Source organism: Battus philenor, unplaced genomic scaffold, assembly GCF_028537555.1.
Source record: "Battus philenor isolate CCGP_79_NKW_IND1 unplaced genomic scaffold, ilBatPhil1.0.hap1 SCAF_6, whole genome shotgun sequence".
In the NCBI taxonomy this organism is placed as follows: domain Eukaryota; kingdom Metazoa; phylum Arthropoda; class Insecta; order Lepidoptera; family Papilionidae; genus Battus; species Battus philenor.
In genome coordinates, this window is record NW_027181726.1 from 6490896 (window position 1) to 6518486 (window position 27591).

At 32.8% G+C, this 27591-nt stretch overlaps 4 protein-coding genes across 4 annotated transcripts; 2 read left to right on the forward strand and 2 right to left on the reverse strand.

Moving 5' to 3' along the window:
* Window positions 1-2007: 2007 nt before the first annotated feature.
* LOC137930467 (NCK-interacting protein with SH3 domain) lies at window positions 2008-10536 on the reverse strand. Its single transcript, XM_068773725.1, has 10 exons — window positions 10405-10536; window positions 10127-10311; window positions 9711-10023; window positions 9264-9475; window positions 8677-8910; window positions 7805-7927; window positions 6749-6932; window positions 4494-4715; window positions 3362-3534; window positions 2008-2669 (listed from the first exon to the last, which is right to left on the reverse strand). The coding sequence occupies exons 1-10, from the start codon at window positions 10421-10423 to the stop codon at window positions 2478-2480; spliced, it is 1857 nt and encodes a 618-aa protein (XP_068629826.1). The 5' UTR covers window positions 10424-10536; the 3' UTR covers window positions 2008-2477.
* A 1923-nt stretch (window positions 10537-12459) lies between these two features.
* LOC137930244 (trichohyalin-like) lies at window positions 12460-14103 on the forward strand. The gene has a single exon (XM_068773449.1). It carries the CDS (start codon window positions 12498-12500, stop codon window positions 13905-13907), a length of 1410 nt encoding a protein of 469 aa, XP_068629550.1. The 5' UTR covers window positions 12460-12497; the 3' UTR covers window positions 13908-14103.
* Window positions 14104-16069: 1966 nt separating this feature from the next.
* LOC137930335 (lebocin-1/2-like) lies at window positions 16070-16447 on the reverse strand. Its single transcript, XM_068773569.1, has one exon. The coding sequence runs from the start codon at window positions 16445-16447 to the stop codon at window positions 16070-16072; it is 378 nt and encodes a 125-aa protein (XP_068629670.1).
* A 7808-nt stretch (window positions 16448-24255) lies between these two features.
* Window positions 24256-24867, forward strand: LOC137930336 (lebocin-3-like). Its single transcript, XM_068773570.1, has one exon. The coding sequence runs from the start codon at window positions 24256-24258 to the stop codon at window positions 24865-24867; it is 612 nt and encodes a 203-aa protein (XP_068629671.1).
* Window positions 24868-27591: the final 2724 nt, after the last annotated feature.

The window sequence follows — 27591 nt, forward strand, 5'->3', positions numbered from 1 at the left end:
ATTTGCATTGGAATGCCTATACGACAAAAATAAGTACTTTAACCGATATTTTAACGTAATATTTATACATATATATATATAAATATACATATGTATAAAGGTTACCATATTTTAGCCCTCTGTTTACAAACTTTTTTAACAACACCAATTGAAAATATTTAAGGAAAACATAAATATCTACGCTATTTAAGAAATATATGTAATAGACAATCTACTTATAAAGAATCTATTAACCCTGAAATGTTGGTCGAATTTAAAATATTTATATTTGTGTAATTACATTTTATTGTAATGAAAAATTTTAAAGCATGCGACATTGATTTGTGTTCTAAGATAATCTGTGATAATATTTTTACATGAAATATGTAATTCTCTTTATAATGTTATTTAAGACTATCGATAAATAACATATTTCTTTTCTAAGTACCTGCGTAATGACAAGAGATTGGAAATCCAAATGCATATATACCCTACAGTTGAGGTACTGACTATTAGTATTAATATAGAAAACATTTTTGTACTGAGATTTTTAAATCAAAAAAAATGTTTTTAATTTTTGTTTGTACAGTTAAAATCTACATCCTTTGTTTTTTTAGTTAAATATAATTAAAGTCAAACAATTGAAATCCAAGCATCCAATCTATTGTATTGAAATAATTAAGTTAAAATAAAAATATAACTAGATATGTACTACACAGAACAATATCCTTTTATTAAGTATTTTCTATTCTTTTCTACTGAAAATTTTACATAAAAATGCATTTTTATTTACCTAAATAATTGCATTATTGTTAAAACGTTAAAATAAACAACATGTAAAAATATCATTGTTCCATAAGAAAATATAGGCCAATGTATGATCATAGAATGGTGCATTGTTTTGTGTTTTTTTACAGTATTTAAAACATTTGACTAAAATATCTAATGTCTTCTTTGGTAAACAGATGGCACATGTAGGTAATAACTATACGTGTGCATAAAATGTAAGACTACTGTAAGTATTAGAGTCTTTTAAAATTATTTAAATGCAAAAGTGGGTTTTGTCGACAGCAAGATGTATGCACTTATATATTATGGAAATATTCAACCACATACAACTAATCTGAAATGTGAGTATTAAACATGCATTTTAAATATTTCGGCTACATAAATCACATGATGCTTTGAGCCTTTTATACATACCTAATATACTTTACACATCAATAAATAAATTATTCATTTTTTTCCATATATCTCCTGGAAAATATTTGCAAATTTGTATAGGCCTTCTATTTAAAAGATAAACAATCTGTTTTCATTAAAACTATCCAATTTTTCATAAGCACTGACAACATCAATAAATTTTAGACTTAGAACAATAATTAATTATTAAGTATAGCTTGCTAATAGTTGATGCCACAGCCAATTTAAAAAGTTTAACTACCTATGAAAAAAGTCAAAAATAATCAGAGATCGAATATACGGATGCATATATATGTACTGAAAGTTTAAGTGTTGGATTTTTGCGGAAAGCGCTATGTATCGAAATCATGAGTGAGAGAGACAACTAAATATACCGTGAGACGACTATTATCTCGTTTCATATGCAAGCAAAAATTGAAGTTGCTTCCATAATTTTACAATCAAAAAAATTTCAAGAATGTGCATATTTATGCATCAGAATATAATATCTCTGATAAGTCTTAGCACAATTATCACGACGTTCGCATAACTAGATTTAACAACAGCATCTCATGAGCAACATGAATAATTAACAGGTTGTCCCATAAATCAACAGAGTAAACAGTCAAACAGAACTATCGATAAGGCAGATAGTGGACAACTCCAGAAAATTAATAAAAAATTCTTTGTACTTTAAAAAATATTGCCCTTTAAAAAAAAATATTTCCTATGCATGCTGTGATGTAATTTTCAATATCATGATTAACAATTTTTGTCTTTCTATAACAGACAAAAATGTGTACTTCAGGGGCCTGATTTTAAGAGAAATTAGCACTTTTTGTCAAGCTTACTTAATTATTTACATCAACATTACTATATCGTAAAAATACGTTACATGAATTTTCTTTTTGTGGTTAGACACTACCTGCCCTAACACACCATTTCTATACTTGTATGTGTTAGTCTACTCTCATAAATTTAAACTATCTATATTTATCTGTGTGACTGTTTAAAAAAGGATATGAGTTGCAAATTTCTAAGTAATATTAGTAATAAAATTGCCAAAATTTGGAAGAAATTTCAGTTGAAATTACAATTTTCTATAGCTTACGTTACATGTAGGAAAAATGCCTTTTGTTTACTCTACAATGGCGTATTTTAGCTCGCGAACCTCCTGTTTTCGCGAGCTCAATATCGATCAAGCCGCACAAAGCCTAATTTGGCTAGTTGAATAACGCTCATTACATAACACAATGGCGTCTTTATCGCGCGATCCAAGCCGGGAATTCGGAAAAGCAAGCTATGATACACCCATCTTAAGCAATGAAGTACTGCGGGAACTCATTAAAGATGGCTCGAACTAATGCCTGGTCGTCTTTGCTGACATCACCTTCCTCACAGAAGATTCTAGCAAAACAGCGAAGCAAGTCGTCACGACGGTGCAAATGAGCTCCATAGTCAGTGTTACGTATGATACCTTGTAGCAGTCTTAAGTATTCTTGCCGTCGCTGAAATTAGAAGCAAATATAAATATTGTCAACAAAATATTTTTGCTTATACAAGGCGATTGGTTATAGGTGTAAAAGTTTTAAATGGGTAACTCAGCTACACGATTTGTCAACTGAAAGCTTTTAATGCACCATCATTTTTCGGTACATTTTTTTATTTTCCGTAAGCAACTCTTAGTTATAACTTTATCTATACCTTAACTTATAACTTAGTGAGAAAGGGTAGGACTTTCCATAAACAAGAAAAGACAATAGTTTTAGTAACTAAGTGGACTAAACATTCATTTTACTATCACGGGTGTATTTGTAGGTCAGAGTTCTTGAGCAAGTTCTTGTACCTTGTCTCAATGATCAATAAGCAGAAACTGTGATAAATAAATTCGGAGGCATATGCAAATAGCAATTTTTTCGCAATGTTTAACTCAAAAGTCTAAGTTACTATGGCCACATCACCGACAGATAGTTAGATAACTCCAATAAATTACTGGTTGTAGCAAAAGTAGACGTTAAAAGAATAGTCGCCTACCTGTTGGTTTGATCAAGTCAAATCAATAACTGGACTCTATAAACACTAACCCGAGCAAAGAAGAGGATATGATGACATGGAAAGACCACGTCGTCGATTCCTTCAAGTTGTTTCAAGATGGACTGGAGCTTAAGTAATAAGACAAATGAAAAGAAGAATGACTTACGGTATCACCAGGAGATAAATCAGCAAGTTGCCGGACTATAATATCGATTGCAACCTTGACGTCATTGGTATAGAAGTGTTCAGCTGTCTTCTTGCGGCTAAACAGATCGATTACAAGCTTCAGAACAGAATGCGCCGGTGCAGGTTCGTGATCAAATATGTGAACTGGATCCTCTGAAATATTTTAATTTTGGTTTAGTTACGGTAGATCTCTATTAATGGTGAAAACTTTAGCCAAGGTTCATTAGAATAGAGCTTTGGTTTTACATTCCCTGTCTGTCGTAAGAAGCTACGGAAGAACGTCGAGTTGTTCAGTATTTAGAGTAGAGGGCCATACTCAATGCGAATCCTAGTAAGGCAGCAATGTGATGCGGTCTTATGTTGCTACGGCAGCGCAAGGATTCCAGGTAGGTTCAACTCTTAGCTGCGAGTACCACCAAGGGGATTTTAGAGGGGTAGGGAACCTTCTCCGAGAAGGCAGGGTATCTTGTGTCTATTCAGATTTCCTCCCAGAAACTAAAAATGCTCTCTACTGATGGTATTTCTCATTTTCAAAAGATAATCTATAGTGAGTATCACCTTGGCATCCGCAAGCTAGTGATAGAACGAAGCTGTTTAACTGATCTTATATATTTAATATACTAGGCATAACATTATTCACTTTTCCACTTGTGACCCTAATGATGTGTAAAAACTATTGCACTGATTAATTTTTATTTTAAGATGTGGAAAGAGATTATATATGTTTGTGTATATGTATGTTTTGTAGAGGTTAACTACTCATTATTTATATTTTTATCCATAGCATACTATGGTTGTCTGCAAGAGATTGATTCTTGTGATAAGACTGCCTATTGTACTTTTTTGTTTATTATTATGAAACTATTTAAACGTATCCTAGCATGTGCAATAAAAAATATTAAATAAAAAAATACAAAAATTAGCTAAGTTCTAAAATTTCTTATTTATTTGATATTTCAAATAAATGTGACTGAATTAATAACTACTAGGTAATTGATATAAATTTTAGTTCCGATAAGCAAGTTCTAAAAACATGGAAGATCAAATTATTATTATAAAAATGGAAATCTAGTTTCATTTCAGATTTAATAGTTAAAAATTTTTAAACTTACCTTCACGATTTAACAAGAGAAGAACTTTTTCACAGAAAGTCTTTGCATTATCTTGAGACTCCAGTGCACTCAACAACAGATTTTCGTAAGGGTTCTCAAACTGCAGGTTGTAGGCAAGGAGTAGGGTCAGGAACAGATCCGGAATTTGTTCATCTACATCAGTCTCAGGTGGGTTCTCAATGAGTTCAAGTAGAAATTGCGCAAATTCTACACCAAGTTGTTCTGCAAATTTATAAACACATAATTAACACCTAAATAATATGAATCTATTTTGAACAGTGGTAGCCCAGGGGGAAAGGACTGAGACTTGCGATCGCCGGTTCGATTTCCGGGATATAGTCTCATATCTAATTCACAATTTGTGCATCAATTATATGGGATTGCCACTGCTCACAAAGAAGTTCTCAGAGTATGGGCAGCAGCATCCTCTGTGTACCATAATACCACACTACGATCGCCAGGCTGCCTGTCAAACGTGGCGATTATGATGTATTCGCCGATAGACATCTTGGAGGGAGGCCTATGGCTCGCAGTGAACGTCGATGGATTGAAATGAACAAAGAAGAATTCACTAGTACAATTATTATTTTTTTTGCAAAAAGTTAATCTAATAATATAGTAGAAATATTAATTATTAAAAGTCGGTGGGTGTCAAAATCGGGAAAATTCGTTTGCAAATTAGGAGTTTAAACTGGAAATTGGCTGGTCATGTTATTCGTAGCAGATAGAAGAATATGAAGAGAAAGCGTGGCACGTCTTTTAAGCGGTGGGTTGACGACATAAAGAAGGTGGCCGGGGAAAAACAAACAAACATGGTAACAGAGAACCTTTACCAAAATGTGGCACATAGACGAGGTACAATGTGATACTAGCAAATACCAGTCAAAAAGTATTATTGAAATCTTTTACTTCTTCTGAAATAAAGATTATTAACCAGGTCCCTCACGAGGTGGACCGACCACATACTAAAGGTTGCTGGATGATGGAAACGCAAGACGAGTCATTGTGGCAATCTTGGGGAGGAAGCCCTATGCCTTACAGTGGCCTCTATTGGCTAACATAATAATGATGATGCAGATTAATTATTATTTTTAGATCTGGTTAAATTTGATTCTTGCAATTGGTAAATATTTGTTAATTTGATTTGAAAATTTAAATTAAAATTTTATTAAAATGAAAGCTAAAACAATCTTGTTTCAATGTGAAACATACTTTGTTCATTTTATTCATCAAAATTGAAAACATTAAAATGTCGCATCTGTTTTGAATGCAACCACGGAAACAATGGTGCTGTAATTGATTAAAGAACGAATGAAGTTTAAGAACCAGTTATTGCGAACGCACGTTTTGGTTCCGTTCTGAAGATTCTTAAAGAACGACTATCAGAGGTGGAGTGCTAGATTGATTATTTACAAATGGAGTTACTATTTGAATATTTTTATTCATCACCTGATATTAATAAAGTAATTAAAACATTTTTTTCACACTACACAGACTGTAATATGATCCGTGGATTAAAAGTAGCCCAGCAGTATATGACCTTAATATATCTCCTTTTCACCTATATGTATGTTCAGCAACTTTCAATGGTTCGGCTATTTTTAAATTTATATTTCTTTCAGATAACTTCAGAAAACTTGATGATACAATGTAACTGACTTATACCCTTAAAATTTAAGTATTGAAAAAAACTGGCAGCTCCCAGAATACCAGTTTAGACCAATTAAAAAAACGGAGTTTATTTTCGAAATCCACATGTCAAACTGGAAATAATCGTGGATAATTTCAAATAACTTTTTTTGTTTGTACGTCCCTAGAGAATTAAGTTATGCTTTGCGATAAATAGGCGTTTATGGAACGTTTATTTTACGGCAACCTCTGAAAGAGCTTTGGTTGACAAGAGACACAACTATCTCATATCTCTTATATTAGACCGGAAAATACCATATTCGAAACGCATATAACTTATAGTTTTTCCTTGTTTCACTGCGGGTGATGAAAATAATAAAAGCATGAATTCAGAGCGTTTTAACAATTTGCATGATGTCGAATTATGCAAAAAACAATGTAAGTAGCGCGCAGAACAGACGGTCTCCAGGGCCGTAAGCTCTAGAGGAGGTTGAAAGGTCATTGAGAAATCCATGGTGGTGTACTTTGTATACTGTACAGTGTACTTCTTGCGGCTGAAATGATGATGATGATGCTGACAATGGTAGAGTAGCATTTTGTTAATAATAATATATCAAGAGTTATACCAAAGTGTGTTACTGGAAGCTTGTCTCCCATAGAGAGAACCATTGAGAGCAGTAATGCAGAGTGAGAGAGACGGCTGACTGCGCGGGGATTGTCCCGCATATCTCGCGCGATCTCCGCAGGCAATGCCGACAACGCCAGAGTAGCCAGAGCTGTTCGCTCTAAGCCACACATTACACCAAAAGCCTATTAAACAAAAATAATTATTATTTTTAGACTATTACACAAAAATTTATTTCTTAGTATATAAATATAATCGGTAATATTTTCCTTTCGAGCATTTATGTAAAGCACCTGTATTTATTTGAAAATATTAACAGACAATCATAATTAGTATAATAAACTGCTTTGTAAAAGGGGGCATTAGAATTTCTTTCGTGCAAAAGGGGTGATTGGAAATCTATAGGGGCCTAGGGCCTATGTCCAGCAGTAGACGAGCTTTGGTTGAAATGGTAATGATGATGGAAGGATGTGGTAGTCTATAAAAGGAGAGGAAGTAATTAGCTAAACTATAACTAAAACATCATAAGCTTATTTGCCCTACTATGTCATAAGATCCTTTATTGATATTGTAAATTTTAACTTTATTTCAGAAATTTTAGTGTTTTTTTTTTGTAATAACATATTAACTGTAGCTAAAAGTGTACTTTTTTACATTTTATCAAGTTTTTTTTGTCTCATATGCATCAAATTTATACTTTGTAACATTTATCACAGTATATCACCTGGACCTTTTCATGACAGTAACATTCACTATACTTTTATAATAAGAGAAAGCTATACAACAGACAGAAAGAAAAAATATTTGTGGTCAAAATGTATATAATCATTGGTTAATGTTAGCAATTTTCTTGTATGAACCTTATACAAGCCAAGGCAGAGTTCTCACTTAAAAAAACTAACTGGTTAAGTTATATAATCTCAAAAATTACTACATAGTTTAAACTTTTTGAAACTGGCTAAGTCTTTACACAATTGTTTTATATAAGAAACAAACAGGGTAGGCAGCAAAAAGTTAGAAGTAGGTTGTTTGCATAATGTTTAAGCCCCATTAATACCTGTAGCAAAAGTTGTCGTAGTGGCCAACGTGTCTCCATCTGGTAATATTGGACTAGTGTAGTGACATAAGCATAACGGTGGCTGCTGAGGACATGCTGGGAGATATTCACATCTGCATTCGACTGAAATATGTTTAAAAATGGGTATATTTAATCCAAAAAATTTTGAAAGTCATTAAAAACTTTTTAAAACTACCACATAACACAACTTAGTTTTTTTTTTAAGTTTAATTAACACATTGTATGCTCTGTAATAACTCCGTCAAGTTTTAACCCTATAGCAAAAGGCCGAAAATCGAATCTATCTAATTTTTATATTAGATTGAAAAATGTGATATACGGCTTGTAGGAAATGTTTCCTGTGAACCTTATAAGCAGTTCATCGATCACCCCCATGCCTCAAACGGTTCACTGAGGGTGGCCTATTTGGAAATACCTGATTTTTCACATAGCATTTATGTTAACTATTACAGGAACTTACTGACTATGGGAACGCTTTTGCAAACTACCATTGTAATATACAACATCAAAGGTTATATGTATACAAAGAAAAATGAATTATTTATGTTGCTAATGCAAAATGAATTCATGTCTTTTGATTGCTAAAACCAACCCGCAGAGACAAGACAAAACAAGATGTGGGTGACAGAGAGGATTCTTATGAAAAATTGTGGGTAAAATAATCAAAACAACACTTATCTTATCCCAGAGAAACCAAAGAATACATCAAACAGAAAAAAAAATATAAAAGAATATAGCTCTACAATGAAAATGTATATTTGCAATGTAGTAAATGGAAGTTATTTCTGCAAGTGTATAATAAAATACTTATTTAACTCGATGGCAACAGATCATTAATTAAAAAAACTCACCATTACAGATATAAGCTCAAGCAATTGTGTTTGTATGTCATGAGCATCATCATGCAATGCCCAGCCTCTCTGTTGAGCGTCATTAGCAGCCTTAGATAAGGCATTTAAGGCAGTCATCATTCGTAAAGCATCAGGTGCAGCATCAATTGCATTTTTAGGGCAAGTAATGTTGCTGTTAGCTTCGCGCAGTAGAGCATCAATAATAGATCTTGCAGCACCACCAGGAAGAAACTCCTATTATTTGAACATCAATTTTTAATAAAAAAAAAACTTTTTCAAATTGTTCTTAAATAGGGTGATTGGCATAAAAACATTAAACAGGTGAATGTAAAGCTAATTTGTCAGCAAAAAGATTTGAAGCCTGTAATGCGTCAACCCAAATAACCTGTATATAGTGCTCACCCTGAAATATGTTAGTTTAATATATTTTTCCTACAGGAATGTGACAGGCCATTAACTTCTGGCAGTACAAAGTCTGTAGGGAATGATAATAAAGAGGCACATTGACGCTTTAGATGAATTATCACAAAATTTTATTGAATGCTTACTTAAAAATAATTACTAGGACAGAAAAAGATTAACATTACCCGTAGAGAAATGAGAACAGTTTCCACAGCAACTTTTGACATTTCATGGCTTAATTGTGTCTCTTTACGGACTGCCTGGACAATTTCATAAATAGCATTGGGTTTAATGCTTTCGCTGCTGTCCTGACTGTCATCTTGATTGTCAGTATCAGAAGATAATTGGTTGGATGATGACTTTTGGACATTGTTCCTTTTTCTATCTTCTTCAATATCTAAAATTTTATAATTCTGGGTTTACTTGTTATAAAATTGTATTATCACTAGTTAGAGAAACTGAATCACAATTTTTTACTTTTATGACTATTTAGTAGTAAAGATGCTGTTCAGTAGCAATATTACTATTAAAACATTAAATTATAAATTTTATTTTGTTATAGAAATCAATACAACAAAAAACTATTTGTTATAAAGTAACCTACATATTTAATGATTGAAAATTCAACATACCTTGCGATGTATTATCTATTGTCCTTGTAGGCGATTGAGAAGCTTCATATTCTTCTGTTACATGTTGTTGTGAAACTACAGGCCTCAAATCAAAAGATGGCGATACACCATTTGGAGGTGTGGAATCATCCCAGCGTGGTGGAGGTTTCGGTGCCGGAGGCTTCTTGGATGGTGGTTTTATTAAAAGTTGAACTTGCTTCTTTTTTTCATTCAACTTAGTTAAAGTTTCTTGCTTCTGTGTTGACATTGTATTATTATCATTTAAGTTCTTGATGCAATCGTTTAGAAACGCCAGGAAAAATTCCGGCTCTGCCTGCAATAGTAAAATCCAATTCGATCTGACGGAAGAGCGCAGAGTTCATATGTAATTTGAAACAATTAATGTAACATTAGGATGATCAAATGAATGAGTTTACCTTGACTGACGCTACGTAATTTGACGGAACAAACCCCACTTGACCTTTTCTATTAACAACATGCCACCAGTTTCGCTGTTTAGTATTGGTTTGTTGAAGGTAAAAAAATTCACCTTCAGTAAAACTTAAAGTTTTCGCTAATGTGGCTTCAAAATCATAAAGTGCTTTAAGCATCTCATGATCTCCTGAAATATATAATGGGGATTATTTATTATCTAACTTATATTATCAAAATTATTGATATCAAGGTAATAAAAAATATTACAAAAAAAACTTGCCATTTGGTCCGTCCCCCATTTTAAAGAAAAACACGATATCGGAGTACGTATCTTTCTATAATTATAAAGAGTAACTTTATAGTTATTAACTTTAAATAAATTTATTAATAAAACATTTTTAAGGTATATTCAAATCACCGGATAAAATAACAAATCAATTAAATATTGACATTCCTTTATGGTATGTTTCTTCGTTGACACAATGGGTACAAGGCTTTTGGCCTTTTACATTGACGATCGATTCGATATCGAATTGTGTTTCTAGAAACAATAATAAAAACAAAATATTTAAAATGATGTTTCCAAATTATACACACGTGTTTTTCATCAAAACTTTATTCTATGTTATATATAACAAAAGTATGTTCTTTCCTTAATGCTTAATAAATAAGTCCAACAGAAATTTCTATTGTTCGATTTTAAGTATCTTAATCATGAGACTGGTCATCGGCGGATGTGATGATGATGATGATGATGAAGTAAATATTAAAAATATCTTAATGAATATTCGATATGATTATCGAACTATCATACCAGACCATCTTGCATACTATACACTTAAATGGCTATTATTTAATTTCCTGATGTATTCTACTGGTAATACGTATTATAATATATTTTGTTTTATTAGCCATGTAGTGTTTCTCCTGATTCTGATTTCCAATTTTCACATTGCTCAAGAAACTTATTTATACTTCTAAAAATATTTTTCATTGGAATATAAATGTTTTAATCGATTTGGAAATTCATGCAAGTGGTAATTAAAATTAAGTTTGTTCCTAGACATATTTACATGTCTATATCATTATGTTTGTTTTATATTTATCTTAAGATCAAATGTCACTACGTAATTTGTCTTGTGTAATATAAGAAACTTTTGAACTGGTCTCTGTTTATGAAATATTTAGGAATTAATGAAGAAAAAACTGGTTTTTTTCTTAAAACATTTATCTTCATCAACGACGTAATAAAATATACACCATTACGGGTGTTTTTAGATGTCTGTAGTCCAGTCAGACCTGATGTAGCATTGGATGTCCATTGACATCCAAGAGGACCCGTTTCGAAGAGCCTGGTCTCCCGACCTGCTCTTCTATACAGAGTTGTAGGGCTCTAGCGGCCATCTGTTCTGCGTGCTGTGTGGCTTGCCTACTTCCACTTCCACATATTGCTATCCTGCTGATCATTCGATTCAGATGATGATAGTAGAAATAATAATACGACAATACATTTGATGTCAGGCTTTGTGTATTCATAGAATTAGTGGACCTTGCGAATAAGGCCATAAATGAGAGAACACGTTTCAGTGTCCATAGTCATAGGCACTCTTGGCACTGACAAAACAAGATTTCTCTTATATATTCTTTTTTGTTGAATAGAGACTACTAAGATATTAATTTAAAAGCTTTATATCCATAACTATTCAAAAAAGCCTTTTTCTTGCCGTCGTCTTAGTGTTAATATTGCTGCTATAATTGTTATAGGATACAAGAACAGCATCTGCGCTGCTTTTCTATCTACCGTTAAATAGGGATTGCAGTAGCTAGATTGTTCACTGAACAATATAAGGCAGAGATTTAAGAGAATTTATTTGTTTGCTATATTAAATTAATGTTTACTTTTAATGGATTGTTTTGTTAAGGCAATGATTACGTTTATTTAAAACTTCAAAGTTTCATATACATCATCGCTGCCGCGCAGAAATCACATTCTCATAATCGATTCACAAATTTAATTTATACTTAGGGACTTAAATTGTTTTCTGAATCATTTTAATTCATTTATACCAACAAAGAAAACACAAATCACTATTGTGATCTAAAACAAGGAATATGTAATAGGTAAATATCCTTTTTTTCCTTTCACTAACGTTAATTAAGGCTAAAAGATTATCATAATAATGTGATGTATTATAAGCAATGAATATTCTGATTTATTTTCTACAGATAACCTTCCTTTTCCTATTAATACCTAAGATAAAGCAGTTTTATCGTGGCAAAAGTATCAAATCAATTTCTCTGTAAACAGTATAAATACTAATGTACGGAGAACAAGCACATTATTCAATATCGAGCTGTCGCCAAGAGTTAAAAATGACGAAGTTATTTCTCTTATTCGTTATTATTTCGCTATGTCATCACCAAGTAAGACCAAAGGCTTTAGCGAGCCAGAAGAATGGGTTACACGCAAGTACCCGAGAAATTTATAGCCAAGAGAGTTTAATCCCTTTAAAAAGTCAAGAAGACATGCGCCGTAGCCCTCGAAGCGTTGAGATGTTAGACAGTCAAGAAAGTCTTTCTCCTTTTGGAAGCCAGGAAGAACTTCTTCGCAAACAAAGAAGCGTGAGTTCTTTAGAGAGCAAGGGAAGTCAGTTACATCATAGTAGTCAAGAAAGCATTCATCGTAGCCCACGAAGCGTCGAGATGTTAGACAGTCAAGAAAGTCTTACTCCTTTTGGAAGTCAGGAAAAACTTTTTCGCAAACAAAGAAGCGTGAGTTCTTTAGAGAGCAAGGGAAGTCAGTTACATCATAGCAGTCAAGAAAGCATTCATCGTAGCCCACGAAGCGTCGAGATGTTAGAAAGTCAAGAAAGTCTTTCTCCTTTTGGAAGCCAGGAAAAACTCCTTCGCAAACAAAGAAGCGTGAGTTCTTTCGAGAGCGAGGGAAGTCAGTTACATCATAGTAGTCAAGAAAGAATTCACCGTAGCCCACGAAGCGTCGAGATGTTAGATAGTCAAGAAAGTCTTACTCCTTTTGGAAGCCAGGAAAAACTTTTTCGCAAACAAAGAAGCGTGAGTTCTTTCGAGAGCGAGGGAAGTCAGTCACATCATAGCAGTCAAGAAAGCATTCATCGTAGCCCACGAAGCGTAGAGATGTTAGACAGTCAAGAAAGTCTTTCTCCTTTTGGAAGCCAGGAAAAACTCCTTCGCAAACAAAGAAGCGTGAGTTCTTTCGAGAGCGAGGGAAGTCAGTTACATCATAGTAGTCAAGAAAGCATTCACCGTAGCCCACGAAGCGTCGAGATGTTAGATAGTCAAGAAAGTCTTACTCCTTTTGGAAGCCAGGAAAAACTTTTTCGCAAACAAAGAAGCGTGAGTTCTTTCGAGAGCGAGGGAAGTCAGTTACATCATAGCAGTCAAGAAAGCATTCATCGTAGCCCACGAAGCGTAGAGATGTTAGACAGTCAAGAAAGTCTTTCTCCTTTTGGAAGCCAAGAAAAACTCCTTCGCAAACAAAGAAGCGTGAGTTCTTTCGAGAGCGAGGGAAGTCAGTTACATCATAGCAGTCAAGAAAGCATTCACCGTAGCCCACGAAGCGTCGAGATGTTAGACAGTCAAGAAAGTCTTACTCCTTTTGGAAGCCAGGAAAAACTTTTTCGCAAACAAAGGAGCGTGAGTTCTTTCGAGAGCGAGGGAAGTCAGTTACATCATAACAGTCAAGAAAGCATTTACCGTAGCCCACGAAGCGTCGAGATGTTAGACAGTCAAGAAAGTTTTTCTTAAATAAGTCGTCAAGAAAGAAGGATTAATAAAGATAGCAAGAACAAAGGATCACAGTAGTAAAGAATGTATAATCACATTATATATTATTGAGTTCAGAAATTTTAAAAAATTACATTATTATATATTATTATGTTAAAAATTGTCAATTTATGTCCAGGATTGATTTTCTTTAATAAAAAGTTTAGGTAGATGAAAATATTGTTTCATTTTCTTAATTATTATTAGGAATTATTTAGAGTTTAATTAACTAATGAAAATATTTAATTTGAACATAGTAAAAACGACTAGACTTTCCGCCATTGTCCCCTATAGCTTTTGTGGACTTCTGTATTTTTTTTTACATTAACCTATATTCAAATTTGACGCTTAATGTTTTCAACAAAGTGTCGTAGTTCTGGAAATTGTATTCGAATGACGGTAACATTCGAAGGAAAATATAAACCCAATTTTCTTTGAAATTAGTAAATGTATTTTTTAGCATAAACAAAAATAAAATACATGTTAAGTAGTATATATACAAAGAGAGTTGATTAATTATTCTTAAAACTTAGAAATCCCACATAAAACATTTAAAGAAATATCTTTATTTTTACAATAGTTTTTTTTATATATTAAATAGAACAACCAATGTTATCAGAAAAGGTTCCACCAGGTTAACTATTGTTTTTCTGAGTAGAAATTGCAACTTAATGATATTATTGAACAGTTGTTAATATTGTACTTGTTCATATTTACTACATCAGGGCCTTACGAGGGTAAGAACGACTAATGTAATAGCGCCAATTGAAATGACCAAGACGTACCATTATGATTGCTGTATGGTAAGCCCAAAAGAACGAGCGAGCCGACCATTGAGATGATTTTTGCCTTGCAGTGGGTTATCCATCGGCTGACGTTATGAAAATAATAATTATTTATATCTTACTAGTCTAATTCATGTGTTCAAAAATGTGAAGAAGGATTTTAAATTAGTTTTTTTTTTATTTACTTGTGTCTTGATAAACTCTAGCATTCCTTATTTATTATTCAATAAGAAATGAAATATAAACAGTTGTATTTAAGTTAATAATGATTATGTATCTTTATAAACTACCGATATTTAGTTAGTTTTTTAAAACAATTATGCACAAAATTGTATTAGCCTATGTAACATTTGATTTTTTTCATGTTAGTTAATAATAACTTAGATCATACTAACTAAAATGTAATAAACCAGCTGAAATGCGATAAAATTGTCGAACCAGATTAGTTACAATAGCAGACAGTAAAATTTGTTATTATAAATTATTAACAAAACTTCGTACCTAATATTACAGCCATAACTGTATAATATTCCAAATATTTTTGTGCTACATTATATAGCCTAGTTATACAAAAGTCTAACTATAAAATCTTTAACAGCTAACAATAACAGTCATAAATTAGACATAAAAACGCTTTGTTCTTAAAGGCTTAGAATGAATAATTTAATTCAGCATGTAACAGTTTTACTCTTGTTTCTTATGTTTTAAGAGGTAGTAAAAAGAGTCAATGTTTTAATATTGATTATGAAAATATCTCTAGTCTTCACGTGTCAATAGACCACTAAATTTAAATCTCTATGACTATTCTAGACACATCCCACGGATGTTACAAAGTTGCATATAATTTTAAATGGAAGTACCACACAAAAGATGAGCTCTTTCGATTTCACCCCATGACTTGACGAAACATAGTAAGTGATCTAAGCGGCACCATCAGGCATTTTGCTATTAAGATACATAACAATCAATAGTCAAATAGTATATCTAAGTCCACAGCTGGACATGGCCTCCCTAAAGATTTTAGTGGAAGCGATTGGGAGCGGCCTACATCCAGTGTCTTCCGAAATCTCAATAAGATTATCTTTCCGTTTTGTTAATATTGTATAGAGTATCAAACTAATCTAATAGTTTTTTTTATCATTGAAAACTATCACATATCGTTTGGGAATTACCGTCTATTCCAACGGCTAAAATTTATTATCAAACATGTGTTCTGCGATTCTCAGCTGTGAGACACTATTGAAATAAAATAAATATTTGCTGTTTAAATGATAATATAAAGATTTATTTTGGAGATTAAAATTTTAACAATATTTTTTACATAGATAAGCTAATCCATCGATGGTTTTTGTTTATGGTCTATGCATTACGGCGGTTGTACCCGGGATGGGTGGCACCGGTGTCTCTACTGCCGCTGGAAGTGGAATGACTTCCACCCGAGTGCTTGGAGCTGCGTGAGTCAAAGCTGCGAGCGGTCCTGGTGTGCGGGTCCAGCTGTATGTCGTCGATGTACGGCGGTAAATACGGATGGTCCCCGGTGGATGGCGCACGGTCTATGTTGGGGTCCTGGTACAACCAGAGTGGCTGGTCTCTTCCAGCCTGGCGAGCCGTACGGATTATAATAGGTCCTTGCGGTGGCGGTCTGTACGTTGGGAATATTATACGAGGCCGTTGGCATGACGCCTCAAATATTAAAGAAGCTATTATGATCCCGACTATAAATGTTATTTTAAACATTTTAAAACGATTACTTTTCTTGGGCTCTCAATAAGAATATGTTTATGCATATTAGCGAGGTAGTATTTATACCCATACTTAAGGAAAACCTCCGGTACATACCCTTGATATATCAATTGTTAGTTAAAGTGTAAAGATTTGCAGTGATGATTTCATATTTAACTATTTTATTGGCGGTTTACATTGTCACGGTAATCGGATGAAAAAAAGTACAGCTATAATGATATTGTTTCGAATGAACCTATTTTTATATTCTGTCCTTAACAGAAATATTTTTTGATATTTTATTACTTGTTATTATTTAGAGAATATAATATTTCTACTAAAACTGGCAAGATTAAAACGGGTATTAAATAACTAGTGTTTAAAATGAGTATTAAGTAAAATCTCTCAGATATCTAAATAAATATTTAAGAACATAAATAAAACCTAAAACTTTATTCATTTTGCATTTTTGCATATATACTCGTATATATATGTATTGTATATACTTTATATTGATAGGGCGTGATACTTATGTTTATTGTATGTAACATTGGTAGTGTTGGTAGAACATGTGTGTATGACTGAAAAACAAGTTCTTTACAATAATGAAACAAAAATTTTTTGTTTGATATTATTTTAAATGTCTACGATTTATTTATTATATTATAGAATTATTCAATTAGCAATGCACAATAATTCCATAATATATTATAGTTATGATGATGTTTACGAAAGGGGATAATGAAAGTTGTTAGAATATCAAAAATTTTACTGAGTATCAACTTTTAAATGGCTCCATTATTTTTCAAAATAATTCTCGTGACACTCAATGCAGCGTTGGATCCTGCAAAACTATTACTAGATTGTTTACTTGTTTTGAAAACAATTGTTGCAGATAGGTACACCCGACCTAAGAACCAGGTTATCTTTTCCTATACTTCTGTCTCTCAGTTTTTGTAGACATTACTTCAAAAGTCCCTCGGTGAAGATTGGCATCTGTGACAGTGTCAAATACAGCATTTGTGGCACTATTGACGAATTTAAATATCATTTCATGGTACCAATTATTACGACGGGGGTTCTTGAGCATTGGTCAAAATAAAAGATATCTGTCTAGCACAAAGATCGACTAAAATATTTTGAATTGTGTTCATATCACTGCTCAAGGTTGCTTAAGTTTCCTGCTACTTTTTATTGGATATTCTTTTGTTAGATTCTATCATAAGAAAACTTTGTTGTTAATTTCAATCATTGTTGTTGAATGACTTTTCTTTTACACGGATTATTCCTGAGTTTAGTAAGACCACGTTTGAATTCTTTGAAATAGAGGTGAACGAGATAGAACATCATTATCAAAAAGTCTATGGTAACTTTGTTATTGACTGAGACCGGCATAAAAATCCTAAAAAATCACATAACGAAAGTTTTAACGTGAATCAATCTATAATGATGTTAAAACCTAATTTTTAAGTTGCCGCTAATTCGTAAAAATTATGACAGATATAATGAACGCGAAAAGATTAGAAGACGCGAAGAGATTAAAAGATTATTAGTAAACACTTTTGGTGTAACAACTTTTAGTGTCACTAACGTATATCGAATATTTAAATTTATTTTAACACTTCTTAAATCATAAAGCGTGCATATTACTAGCAGTCCCATTTTCTTGTTAGTAACATCGACAGTCAATCAACATATTTTTCTTTTAATAATTCTGAAAAACTAGACAAGTTTTTAATTTAATAATTATACAACCACTACGATGAGTTTTTTAATAATGTATAATTTATATGATTTTGACATAACATAGGAAAATTAAAGATAATGGCGTATAGTTGACATTAAATAGGTAATTTGTTCAATCGTCATTCGGTGTACAAGATTGTATGAAAGATCACAAATGTAGAGTAAGGTTATCGCATTAAAGGAGATATGTGTTATTGTAAGTTTATGTATATAGCGTATCAATGTATTTATAGATTACCTAAACATAAACAAAAACAGTCATAACAAATAGGTTCTTCCCTCCGATGCTTGTGACTTGTAATAAGGGATAGTACTTTTCAATTAATTTCTAATTTATTCCTTAACATGATCAAACGGTTTACTTGTGAGCCATATCTTACTAAATCATTTAGGCTATGGTGGTCATCCGTTGTCACGTATGAGGTTCTACAGAAAAAACTATCAAACAAAATGCACTTAGAAGTGAATCGCGTGGCCCTGTTGCCCAACTAGACGGTGTAGTTTTCAAATGTAATAAAAACTTTAAACCTCAGTGAATAAAAATTACCAATTACCTGATGGGTTGGCCTGCATAGTATAGTAACATGTTAAAAACAAGTATAAATATCAACTGTGGAATAATAGATACATCACTCTTTTCATTCACACAGGATTAGAGAAAAAGATTTTGATTGACGACGTTGAAGCTAAAATTTATTGTCGGTAATTACTGTTTTAATATTTAAGGCGTAGTGTCGACGGCCTCGAATAATATTAACAACATACAGACCGCCCCTGCAAGGACCGATTATAATCCGTCATCTAATAGTCCGCTGGCAGGCATTGACCAGCCTATTGGCTGTACTACAAAGCCGGGGCGCTGTCCACCAGTGACTACCCATATCTGCCGCCATATATAGACGACATCAAGCTGGATCAGCACTCCAGCACCGCTTGCAATTTCAGTTCGCGCAGTTCCAGACATTCAAACAGAAGTCACTCCACCTCTAGCGGTAACAGATACAATGGCCGCCACACATCCCGGGAATAACGGAATAATAGATAAAATTAAAAATAAATAGAATTATAAATATATAACCAGCGTTTTTTTTATCAAAATGTAATATTCTTCCATTTTTCGAAGTAGTACTGAGAAGATTCGTAGACGAACGAAGATAACCGGTATAGTCCAGAGGATTAGAAAGTTGTAATGTGTAAGCAATAGGCAGGCCACACACCGTGAAGAACAGATGGCCACTAGAGCCTGTAGGTTTTGGAGTGGAGACCACAGAACTCAGTATAGGGCGTTGATCAATATGTGACTGTCTTTACATAATATGGTCGTTGCTGGATGCTTCCAACTGGTCTTACATGAAATCTATGGGGGAGACCTATGTTCGGCAGCAGCAGTAATGATGTTGATTCTTCTAATTTAATTTTTATGTGTTAATGCTACGATAGTGAAAATAATCTGAATATGGTCATTATGAGTAACGCTAAGAATAATAAAAACTATTTGAAACTAACAAAAATTTAGTTTTTAATAATTATCTCATATATTTGAGCTTGACCCCTTATTAACCAGTGCGTAAATCCCGAGATTTAGAGACCCGCTGATATGAGAAATAAAAATAGGTCATTATGTGAACACAGGATGCTATTGAACTTATATCTAAACTTTGATGTTTATAAATAATATAACAAACAATCAATTTCGCATAAAAAGATAAATAAATATTCGTTAATTTTATTACGTTCAATATTAATAATTACCTTAACATTTAATTAGATATTTCATACACATAATTTTAATAAAAACATTGTTTTGGTACAATATAAATGATAACACAGTAAAGTGGACGTTTGGTATTGATAATTTTTTCAAAGGTTACTTATTAATAGTTGGTTATCGGTTGGGAATTTACGGGTTGGGGAATTTGTTTCTAAACAATGTTACTCGCCATCTGTTAGCAGGCATCCTATATATTCGCTGGTAGCTCTATTACTCTATAGTGATGAAATTAATTAGATGAGATCATGCGATGGAATTAAAGTAAATTTTCCACTAAATACAGATTGTATTTCGTGAAAAAAAAAAAAGATATAAAATATTTTAAACCAAACATTTTAAAATTAAATGAATGGCTTTAGATGTTACTGACTATACTATAAGTTTTAAATGCCGAACTTTATTGTTAGTTAAAAACATTCTAACCCGATATCGTAACATAATAATATGTGGAAAGAATGTGTTTTTTAACACTGTCTGTTGTAAATTCCATTAAATATAAATTACCCCTTTAGCTTGACATAGGATAAAATCAAAGGAGGCTGTGGACAAACCTCATGATTATAACAACTTCAGGATATGGTTCAAGAGCATCGGAATGCTGTTTAGATTATTGATCTTAGCCCCCATCATAATCATTATTTCCACTGCAAGACGTCTACTGCTGGAACTAGGTCTCCGCCGTAGATTTCTAAAAGATCGATTGGAAGCAACAAGGTGGGCTGTTGTTGTCAATCGATGTCCATTTATGCGATTGTCAATCCACTTCAAAACCTTATGGTCTTAGCAGCAATCTAGCCCTAACGGCAACAAACCTCTGGCAGGAGATAACCAGCTTTATTGTGTTTAATGTCGCCTGGCGCTAACAGCCCTTCTTTAAACTAAATAGTAGTTCGTGCGCTAAATTTACATAAAATAATTTTAAAAACATTACTAGCTATCTCAACGTTTCATTGATGTATGTTTAAAGCTAAAGTGAATAGCTTTTTAAAATGTTATCGTGATTTTAATAAAATATAGGTGTAATAAAGTTTGTAATTTATTAGTCTACTCCGACAACATTAAGAAATATTAATAAATTATGCATCTGATAAACTCATAAGTATTAAAAATTATAAATAGGTACTTGGCCGTACTAATTAATAAATAATTTTAATAGTTCATGTTTTATTAATAATAGTTTTAACGTAAAATAATATAAACGATGTTGAAACTCCATAATATTATAATTTTTTACGCTTTGTTTGTTCTTATATTTTAAGATAAGGTAAAAAGTTCCTACGACCGACATTGTATTATCATTATAGTTGTTGTAATAATTAATACTATAATTTAATATGTTTTAAATTAAATTAATTTTTGTTTTATTCCCACAGTTAATCAGTAATATTGTTATAATCGGGCAAGAACAAACAAATAGGTTTTTTATTTAGGAATTTCGGAACATAAACGTGATATGTGATAATTTTAAAGATTTTAATTTTAGAGTTAGTATACCTAGATAAATTTTATAGTTATTAATATGACACACACAAATTCATATGGTTAACGTTCAACTAAAATATAAAATCCATCTTACCAATCGCTATTCATTATTTTAATCGTTGTAATTACCGTTTATAAAAAAAAATGATAACACATGTCGTTCAAATTCCCGGATGACGTTATTAGAAAAACCCTTATTCTTTAATCGGGACTATAAATTGTGACATATCTGAAACAGGCGGCACAGTTTACATTGAGAGTTTGTAATAGAAGTATCGTCTTGTTAACCAAATATGTACAAGCATTATATTGTTTTGGGATTACTAGTGATGTCGCTAATTGGTAAATCATTCTGTAAAAGTTTATTTGTAAGATCTACACGATTACCTCACGAATCGCCTATCATCAGAACACATCAAGTAAATGTGCCTATGTTTTACACTGGCTCTGACGCCGAAATGAAGCAAACTGAAAACATGGAAGATGCTGAAAATCTACACAAAAGATCAGTTCGCAGTATCGACAGCGGCGACACGAATCCAAACGTTTTTAAAAGTTTGAGATATCCATTATTCGTGCCAATGTTTGCGCCAACTATTCCATGGCTTGCTCCGGAAAAACCTTACCGTTATAGTGGTGTATACATATAATGTTTTATCTGCTCATTGTGCTCATTTTGCTATGCAAAATCGTTAGCAATATGTTAACAAGTGGATTTAATATTAAATAAATTCAATAGATACCTTCAGGGGAGCATAAGCACTATTGTTCCGGTTTGATATGGATTGTATCTAGTGAAAATATACGGTAATGGGAATCAAGATACCAAGCAATATACTAGGAAACTGTGCTTTTTTAGTTTGAAGATTTCACTGACCATAAATAAACTACCTCGCTAAGTAAGTGACAAAATTGTCACTTTCTTACATAAAAAAGGAAAGTCTTAATTACAAAGATAATCTACAAAGATATTCTAGATTGTATTAGTTTTAAGTGCCGAATATGACGCTAAATATGACGAAAATAAATATGACGACGACGCTAAATATGACTATTTATGACGCTAAATATGTTTTATTTGTATTAAGTATTTTATGTTAAAAGTATTATTATAAATATTAAGTATTAATAAAGCTACGTTGAAAAATTCATTTGTTTGTATTTTTTCCTACACAAAATAAAAAAAACCCAGCGAGTGTTAAGTGGAAACCCTTCTATTTAGGTCGTCGAAAGACGCTGTATACACGCCAATTCTTACCCGTCCTATTGAATATCTAAAAGGGCTATTCCCAACAGTGGACTAGCTAGGATTATAAAATGATAATGATAATTATGAGTCACGGTCTGAAAGTTTCTTAGTTACCATCATGTGTTCAGATAAATAACAGAAACATATAGTCATATTGAGTTATGAACGATAATCATCAGCGCTGGGTTTGATGCAAATTTATTTCGCTAATACAAAAAATAAGTTCTGGTTAAAAATAACTTATAGTTATAACTATTATATAAATCAGCTATAACAATTAGCAAATCAATAAGCTTTGCTTATTAGCGATGTATCATATACTCTCGATTATAGTTCTTAATAAGGCTAATAACAGGTAAAATGATAAGAAGAATTAAAAAAAGCCAACAGCTTTAGATTTTAAATCGATATTATTATGAATAGTGATGTACAGATACGCTGGGTACGGTGTTCGGGGTTGATGACCCACGTAACGGGTTTAAGGAGGCCTCTGCAATGGATTGGCGTTCGTGCTTGGCGGTCTATTACAATGGCGGAAGTGCGAAAGGCTTTGACTCCAAAAGACTCAAAGTCCACAAGAACATATTATCTAAAAATGTATATTATATGCATGGCGGATCAATTACAATCATTGAAATGCCTTGTTCATCTCGTGACTTTATATACTATACACAATAAGGTATAGGCCTCCCACAAAGATGTCTATGGGGAATACACCATAACTACCACTCTTGGCAGTCGGGTTGGCGATCGCAGTGTGTTATGGAATTCAATAGACGCTACTGCCCATACTCCGGAAACTTGTTTATGAGCAGTGGTAATCTCAAATATTTATTACAGAAAGTGTTAATTATATAAGATAACATGCCAGGACGATTCAGAACGACTATCTACTATCGCAAGTCTCAATGCTCTTCCTGTACTGCACGTATATGCATATATATATATATATATATATATATATGCATATACGTGCGTATATATCATAAATGTATTTATCATAAATTACTTCATATGATATTGCCGTTGTTGTATATAGGCCAAACCTAAAAAGACAGAAAAAGAATTTCTCTTAAATAGTTATAGTAAAAAGAAATATATTATATGTACTAATTTATCAGATCAGATCAGATCTTTTAATTCAAATATTGCAAAATATGCATCGCAATGTTTGCATTTATAAGATTAAATTTACTATCTACTCCACTTAACCTGATGTTTATAAAAACAATATTTAACGTTTGATTTAACCAATAAATACTAGAGATTATCTAAAAATTGCTACAAACCCACTCGTATTATTGACAGGGAGCCACACGATATGTTTAATAATCTTAAATTACATATTTATCATTTTAAGACTCATATAGGTTATCGGTAACCTCTTAAAATTGTAAACATAAAAATGCATATTACATTAACTAGAGGCCGGGTGGTTCCCCGTTTCTTGAGGCGCACATATTTGAAAGTGAATCCCCTGTAGTTTCCTTAACTGTCTGTATAAATACTTTTGATGTCAGAACTCGGAGTACAGTTCGAATTGTGGCTTGGAAGAATTGTTCCATACTAGCCAAAATGTTGAAGCTTTTATCATTGGGACTGCTTGCCGTTATCTTAGGTGACTCATTATGTCTTGCACAATTTGTAAGGCCTACCTACAGGCCGCCTCCTCAGAGGCCGATAACGCGAAGAGCTCGTCAAGTAAACGATGAACCTTTATGGTTATACCAAGGTGATAATATAGATAGAGCACCTTCAACTGGAGACCATCCTTATTTGCCGTCTTACATTGATGACGTCAAGTTGGATCCGCATACGAGGTATGCAAGAAGCTTTGATTCTCGCAGCTCCAAACATTCTGGTGGAAGTCATAGCACATCAAGCGGAAGTAGAGACACAGGAGCAACTCACCCAGGCTATAACCGTAGAAATGCGAGAAGTGTTTACTATCCTAAGCCGTTCCCAGTATTGTCGCCAACACGACCAATCACAGACCGACCAAGGTTCCCCATACTTGCGCGGTTACCTCGCGACCTTCAAATGACTGGTTTTAAGAAGCCAACGTACCATAATGTCATAATTCCGAATTGGAACCCAAACGTGAAGACTGATCCCCGACAGATACTCAGAATAAGAACCAGAAATCGCAGAAGCGCCAAAATCCTGGATAGTCAGGAAATTTTTTAGCCCTGGAATTCCAAGGCAAAAATTTTGTAATCAAGTATATTTATTTTTAAATAAGATGTTTATAGAAATAAAATTCTACATAAAACATACATGTTTTAAAAATTATTTATTGTTTTTGCGTATCAACCCTTTGACATTGATCACACATATTTCATATATTTTGTTCCCATGAAATTAATAAGTCGCAATATTGCGAATTATATATCATGATTTATGATCGCATTTCAATAGTTATCTCAAACACAAATATAACAATACTGTCATTTATGTAAACAGTTAGATAGGTTATCCGAATACGAATATGTGTTACGTACATTTCAATTATATGAATATTCATTCTATAGGTAATAATATTATGTTATAATTATTTCTCTTTTCTTTTTGGCTTAAAGTTGAATCATAAAAGAGGAAACCAATGTAATTAGCGGTTAGCCGGATTGCTTTCAAAACATTGTTAGCTGACCAAAATTATGCAGCGGTTGTTTAATTAAGCTGTTTGAATGTTGATTGCTGTATAATTACTGTTCTATTCTCGCTGAATTCGGTGAAGAAGTTTTTATGCACATTTCAAATCTTGAATTTTCATCATTCTACCTGTTGTTTGTTTGAGAAGAACTTACTAAAAGTTTTAACCGGTACGTATTGTTATTAGTTAGAAATGATACAAACATTCAATTTAACTATTTAAGACCTTTTCGACATATATTTTTTGTTAACAATTTTTTTCGAGCTAGAGATTATTATATAATTAAATTATTATTGATATAGCATACACATAATAGACCACTTAATTCAGTACCACGCGTGTTGACGGATATAATGTATGTATGTATATACTTTTACGATTTTTAATAGATCAGTGTCATCATGATGTTTTCCTTAACTATTTTTGAGTTATGGCCATGTGATATAATTTTCACCAATTGTACGAGCAACTACTCGAAATCGAATCTTCAATTCAAGATGTTAACTGGCTACCACAATATTTAAGCAACTTATATAAACTTAATTAGAAAAAATTAGATATTATATTTATTTTATAACATAAAGAGATTATATTAGATAGTCCGCACATCATCATTTAGGTCACCTTTGCCTCCGCTATAGGTTTTGGTACGCATACAAATCCGTGGTCGCCACTGCAGAACCCAAAGGCGTCCATCTGTTCGTTATGTGGCCACTGCCATTTCAACTTGCCAATTAGCTGTTACTTTCTTTGCTTACGAATCTCTTTACAAGTAAGTGTAAAACGATTTGTTTGGAAAATATTATAATTAATGTTATAAGCTTACCAGTAAATGAAAATTAAAATTAGGTGATTCTTGTTCACGTCGTTTTGAACATAAATCTCTTGAGAATTTTATCACATTACTATTACCTCTGACTACTGCAGACATGTTACTGAACAGCGAACACATCATTCCAATAGCAGTGTGCAGCATGTCGTTTTGAATTTTGAAACTGATATTACTTTATGCATTTAAACTATCATATAACTCAGATTATATGCTGAAGCAGGCATTCGTACCAGTCCTATTGGAAATCTACAGGGAGGCCATTATTCAATAATAGATTTCGTACGGCTAAAATGATCAATGATTATAATGAAGTATAACTTGAAATCTGTTATATATAAGCTTATATCTAACAGTAGAAATAATGATAATAAATAGTTATTATCCTCATTTTCTTTTATTTTATCTGTATTCATGTAGCGATACACAGCGTATTACGTCAAATGTGAAACTCACAGTTTTATATAATTTTATGCGTTTATGTTCGTGATGCATCGTAAATTTGACGAAGTTAATTGACAGCTTCCAGATATAGCGACACGTAAACACCTGATGCATACAGTATGAGTATGTACGTATACAGGCATGCAATTACTGTACGGTAACGACAACAAGGACAACGATGACAGTCACATTTTAAAAACGCTGTACCCTTATAATTTATGGTGTCATCAAAAATGAAACTTTTATGCGAAAAGTTATGCTGAAGAGCATGGAAATATAAAATTTGTTTGTAGTATAGAATATGTTTTACAGTTTAAAGTATATACATATTCTTGTTAGTTCCGTTTTTTTTATTCCTTTGACAATAGCGACTTTCAATTAAGTAGTACGTTAATAACGTTATCTAGAAATGGTTATTTTAACATCGTCATAATTGTGTTATTGTTAATCGTAAAAGTATACTGTAAATAACATTATTTCAGCCGTAAGAAGTCCACAGCTGAATATAAGCCTCCCACAAAGATTTCCAGTTAGACCGGCTAGAAGCGACCTGCACACATCACCTTCAGGTGACCTTGACAAGATCGTCTGTCCACCTTATGAATGAACGGCCTACGCTGCCCATCTGGTTCGTGATTTCCACTACCAGAACCTAAGTAAGAAGGTATACTGGAAAAATCTTAAATATTAAATACTAGATTTGACTACTCACTGTTGCCTTGACTCAGAAACCTTATCTTTCCCTCTAATTTTCTTCCGCACTGTCGTGCGACTGCTCAGTAGCTGAAATTTGGTCAGTCATGACGAAGTTAAAAGGAACTTATGTGGCTGGCCAGAGAGGTAAGGCTTGTCCCAAGCAGTTGCTCTTAATGTGTGCCTACTTTAGAGGCAAACAGGTGGAATCGAAGAAGGAGAGGGCGTTTCCGCATCGTAGTTGGAATCGTAGAAAGAGTTTAAGGGTTTTGCGATGAGCTCTCTCTACCTT

What these genes read in the sequence shown, in the direction of transcription:
- LOC137930467 (XM_068773725.1), bottom strand. An exon ending in GCTTCCAGTAACACACTTTG is followed by an intron (nt 4,716 to 6,748) that starts GTATAACTCTTG and finishes ATAAATTTGCAG; the next exon opens with AACAACTTGGTGTAGAATTT. An exon ending in TCTCTTGTTAAATCGTGAAG is followed by an intron (nt 3,535 to 4,493) that starts GTAAGTTTAAAA and finishes AAAATATTTCAG; the next exon opens with AGGATCCAGTTCACATATTT.
- LOC137930244 (XM_068773449.1), top strand. Translation starts at nt 12,498, where the DNA reads ATGACGAAGTTATTTCTCTTATTCGTTATTATTTCGCTATGTCATCAC.
- LOC137930335 (XM_068773569.1), bottom strand. Translation starts at nt 16,447, where the DNA reads ATGTTTAAAATAACATTTATAGTCGGGATCATAATAGCTTCTTTAATA.
- LOC137930336 (XM_068773570.1), top strand. Translation starts at nt 24,256, where the DNA reads ATGTTGAAGCTTTTATCATTGGGACTGCTTGCCGTTATCTTAGGTGAC.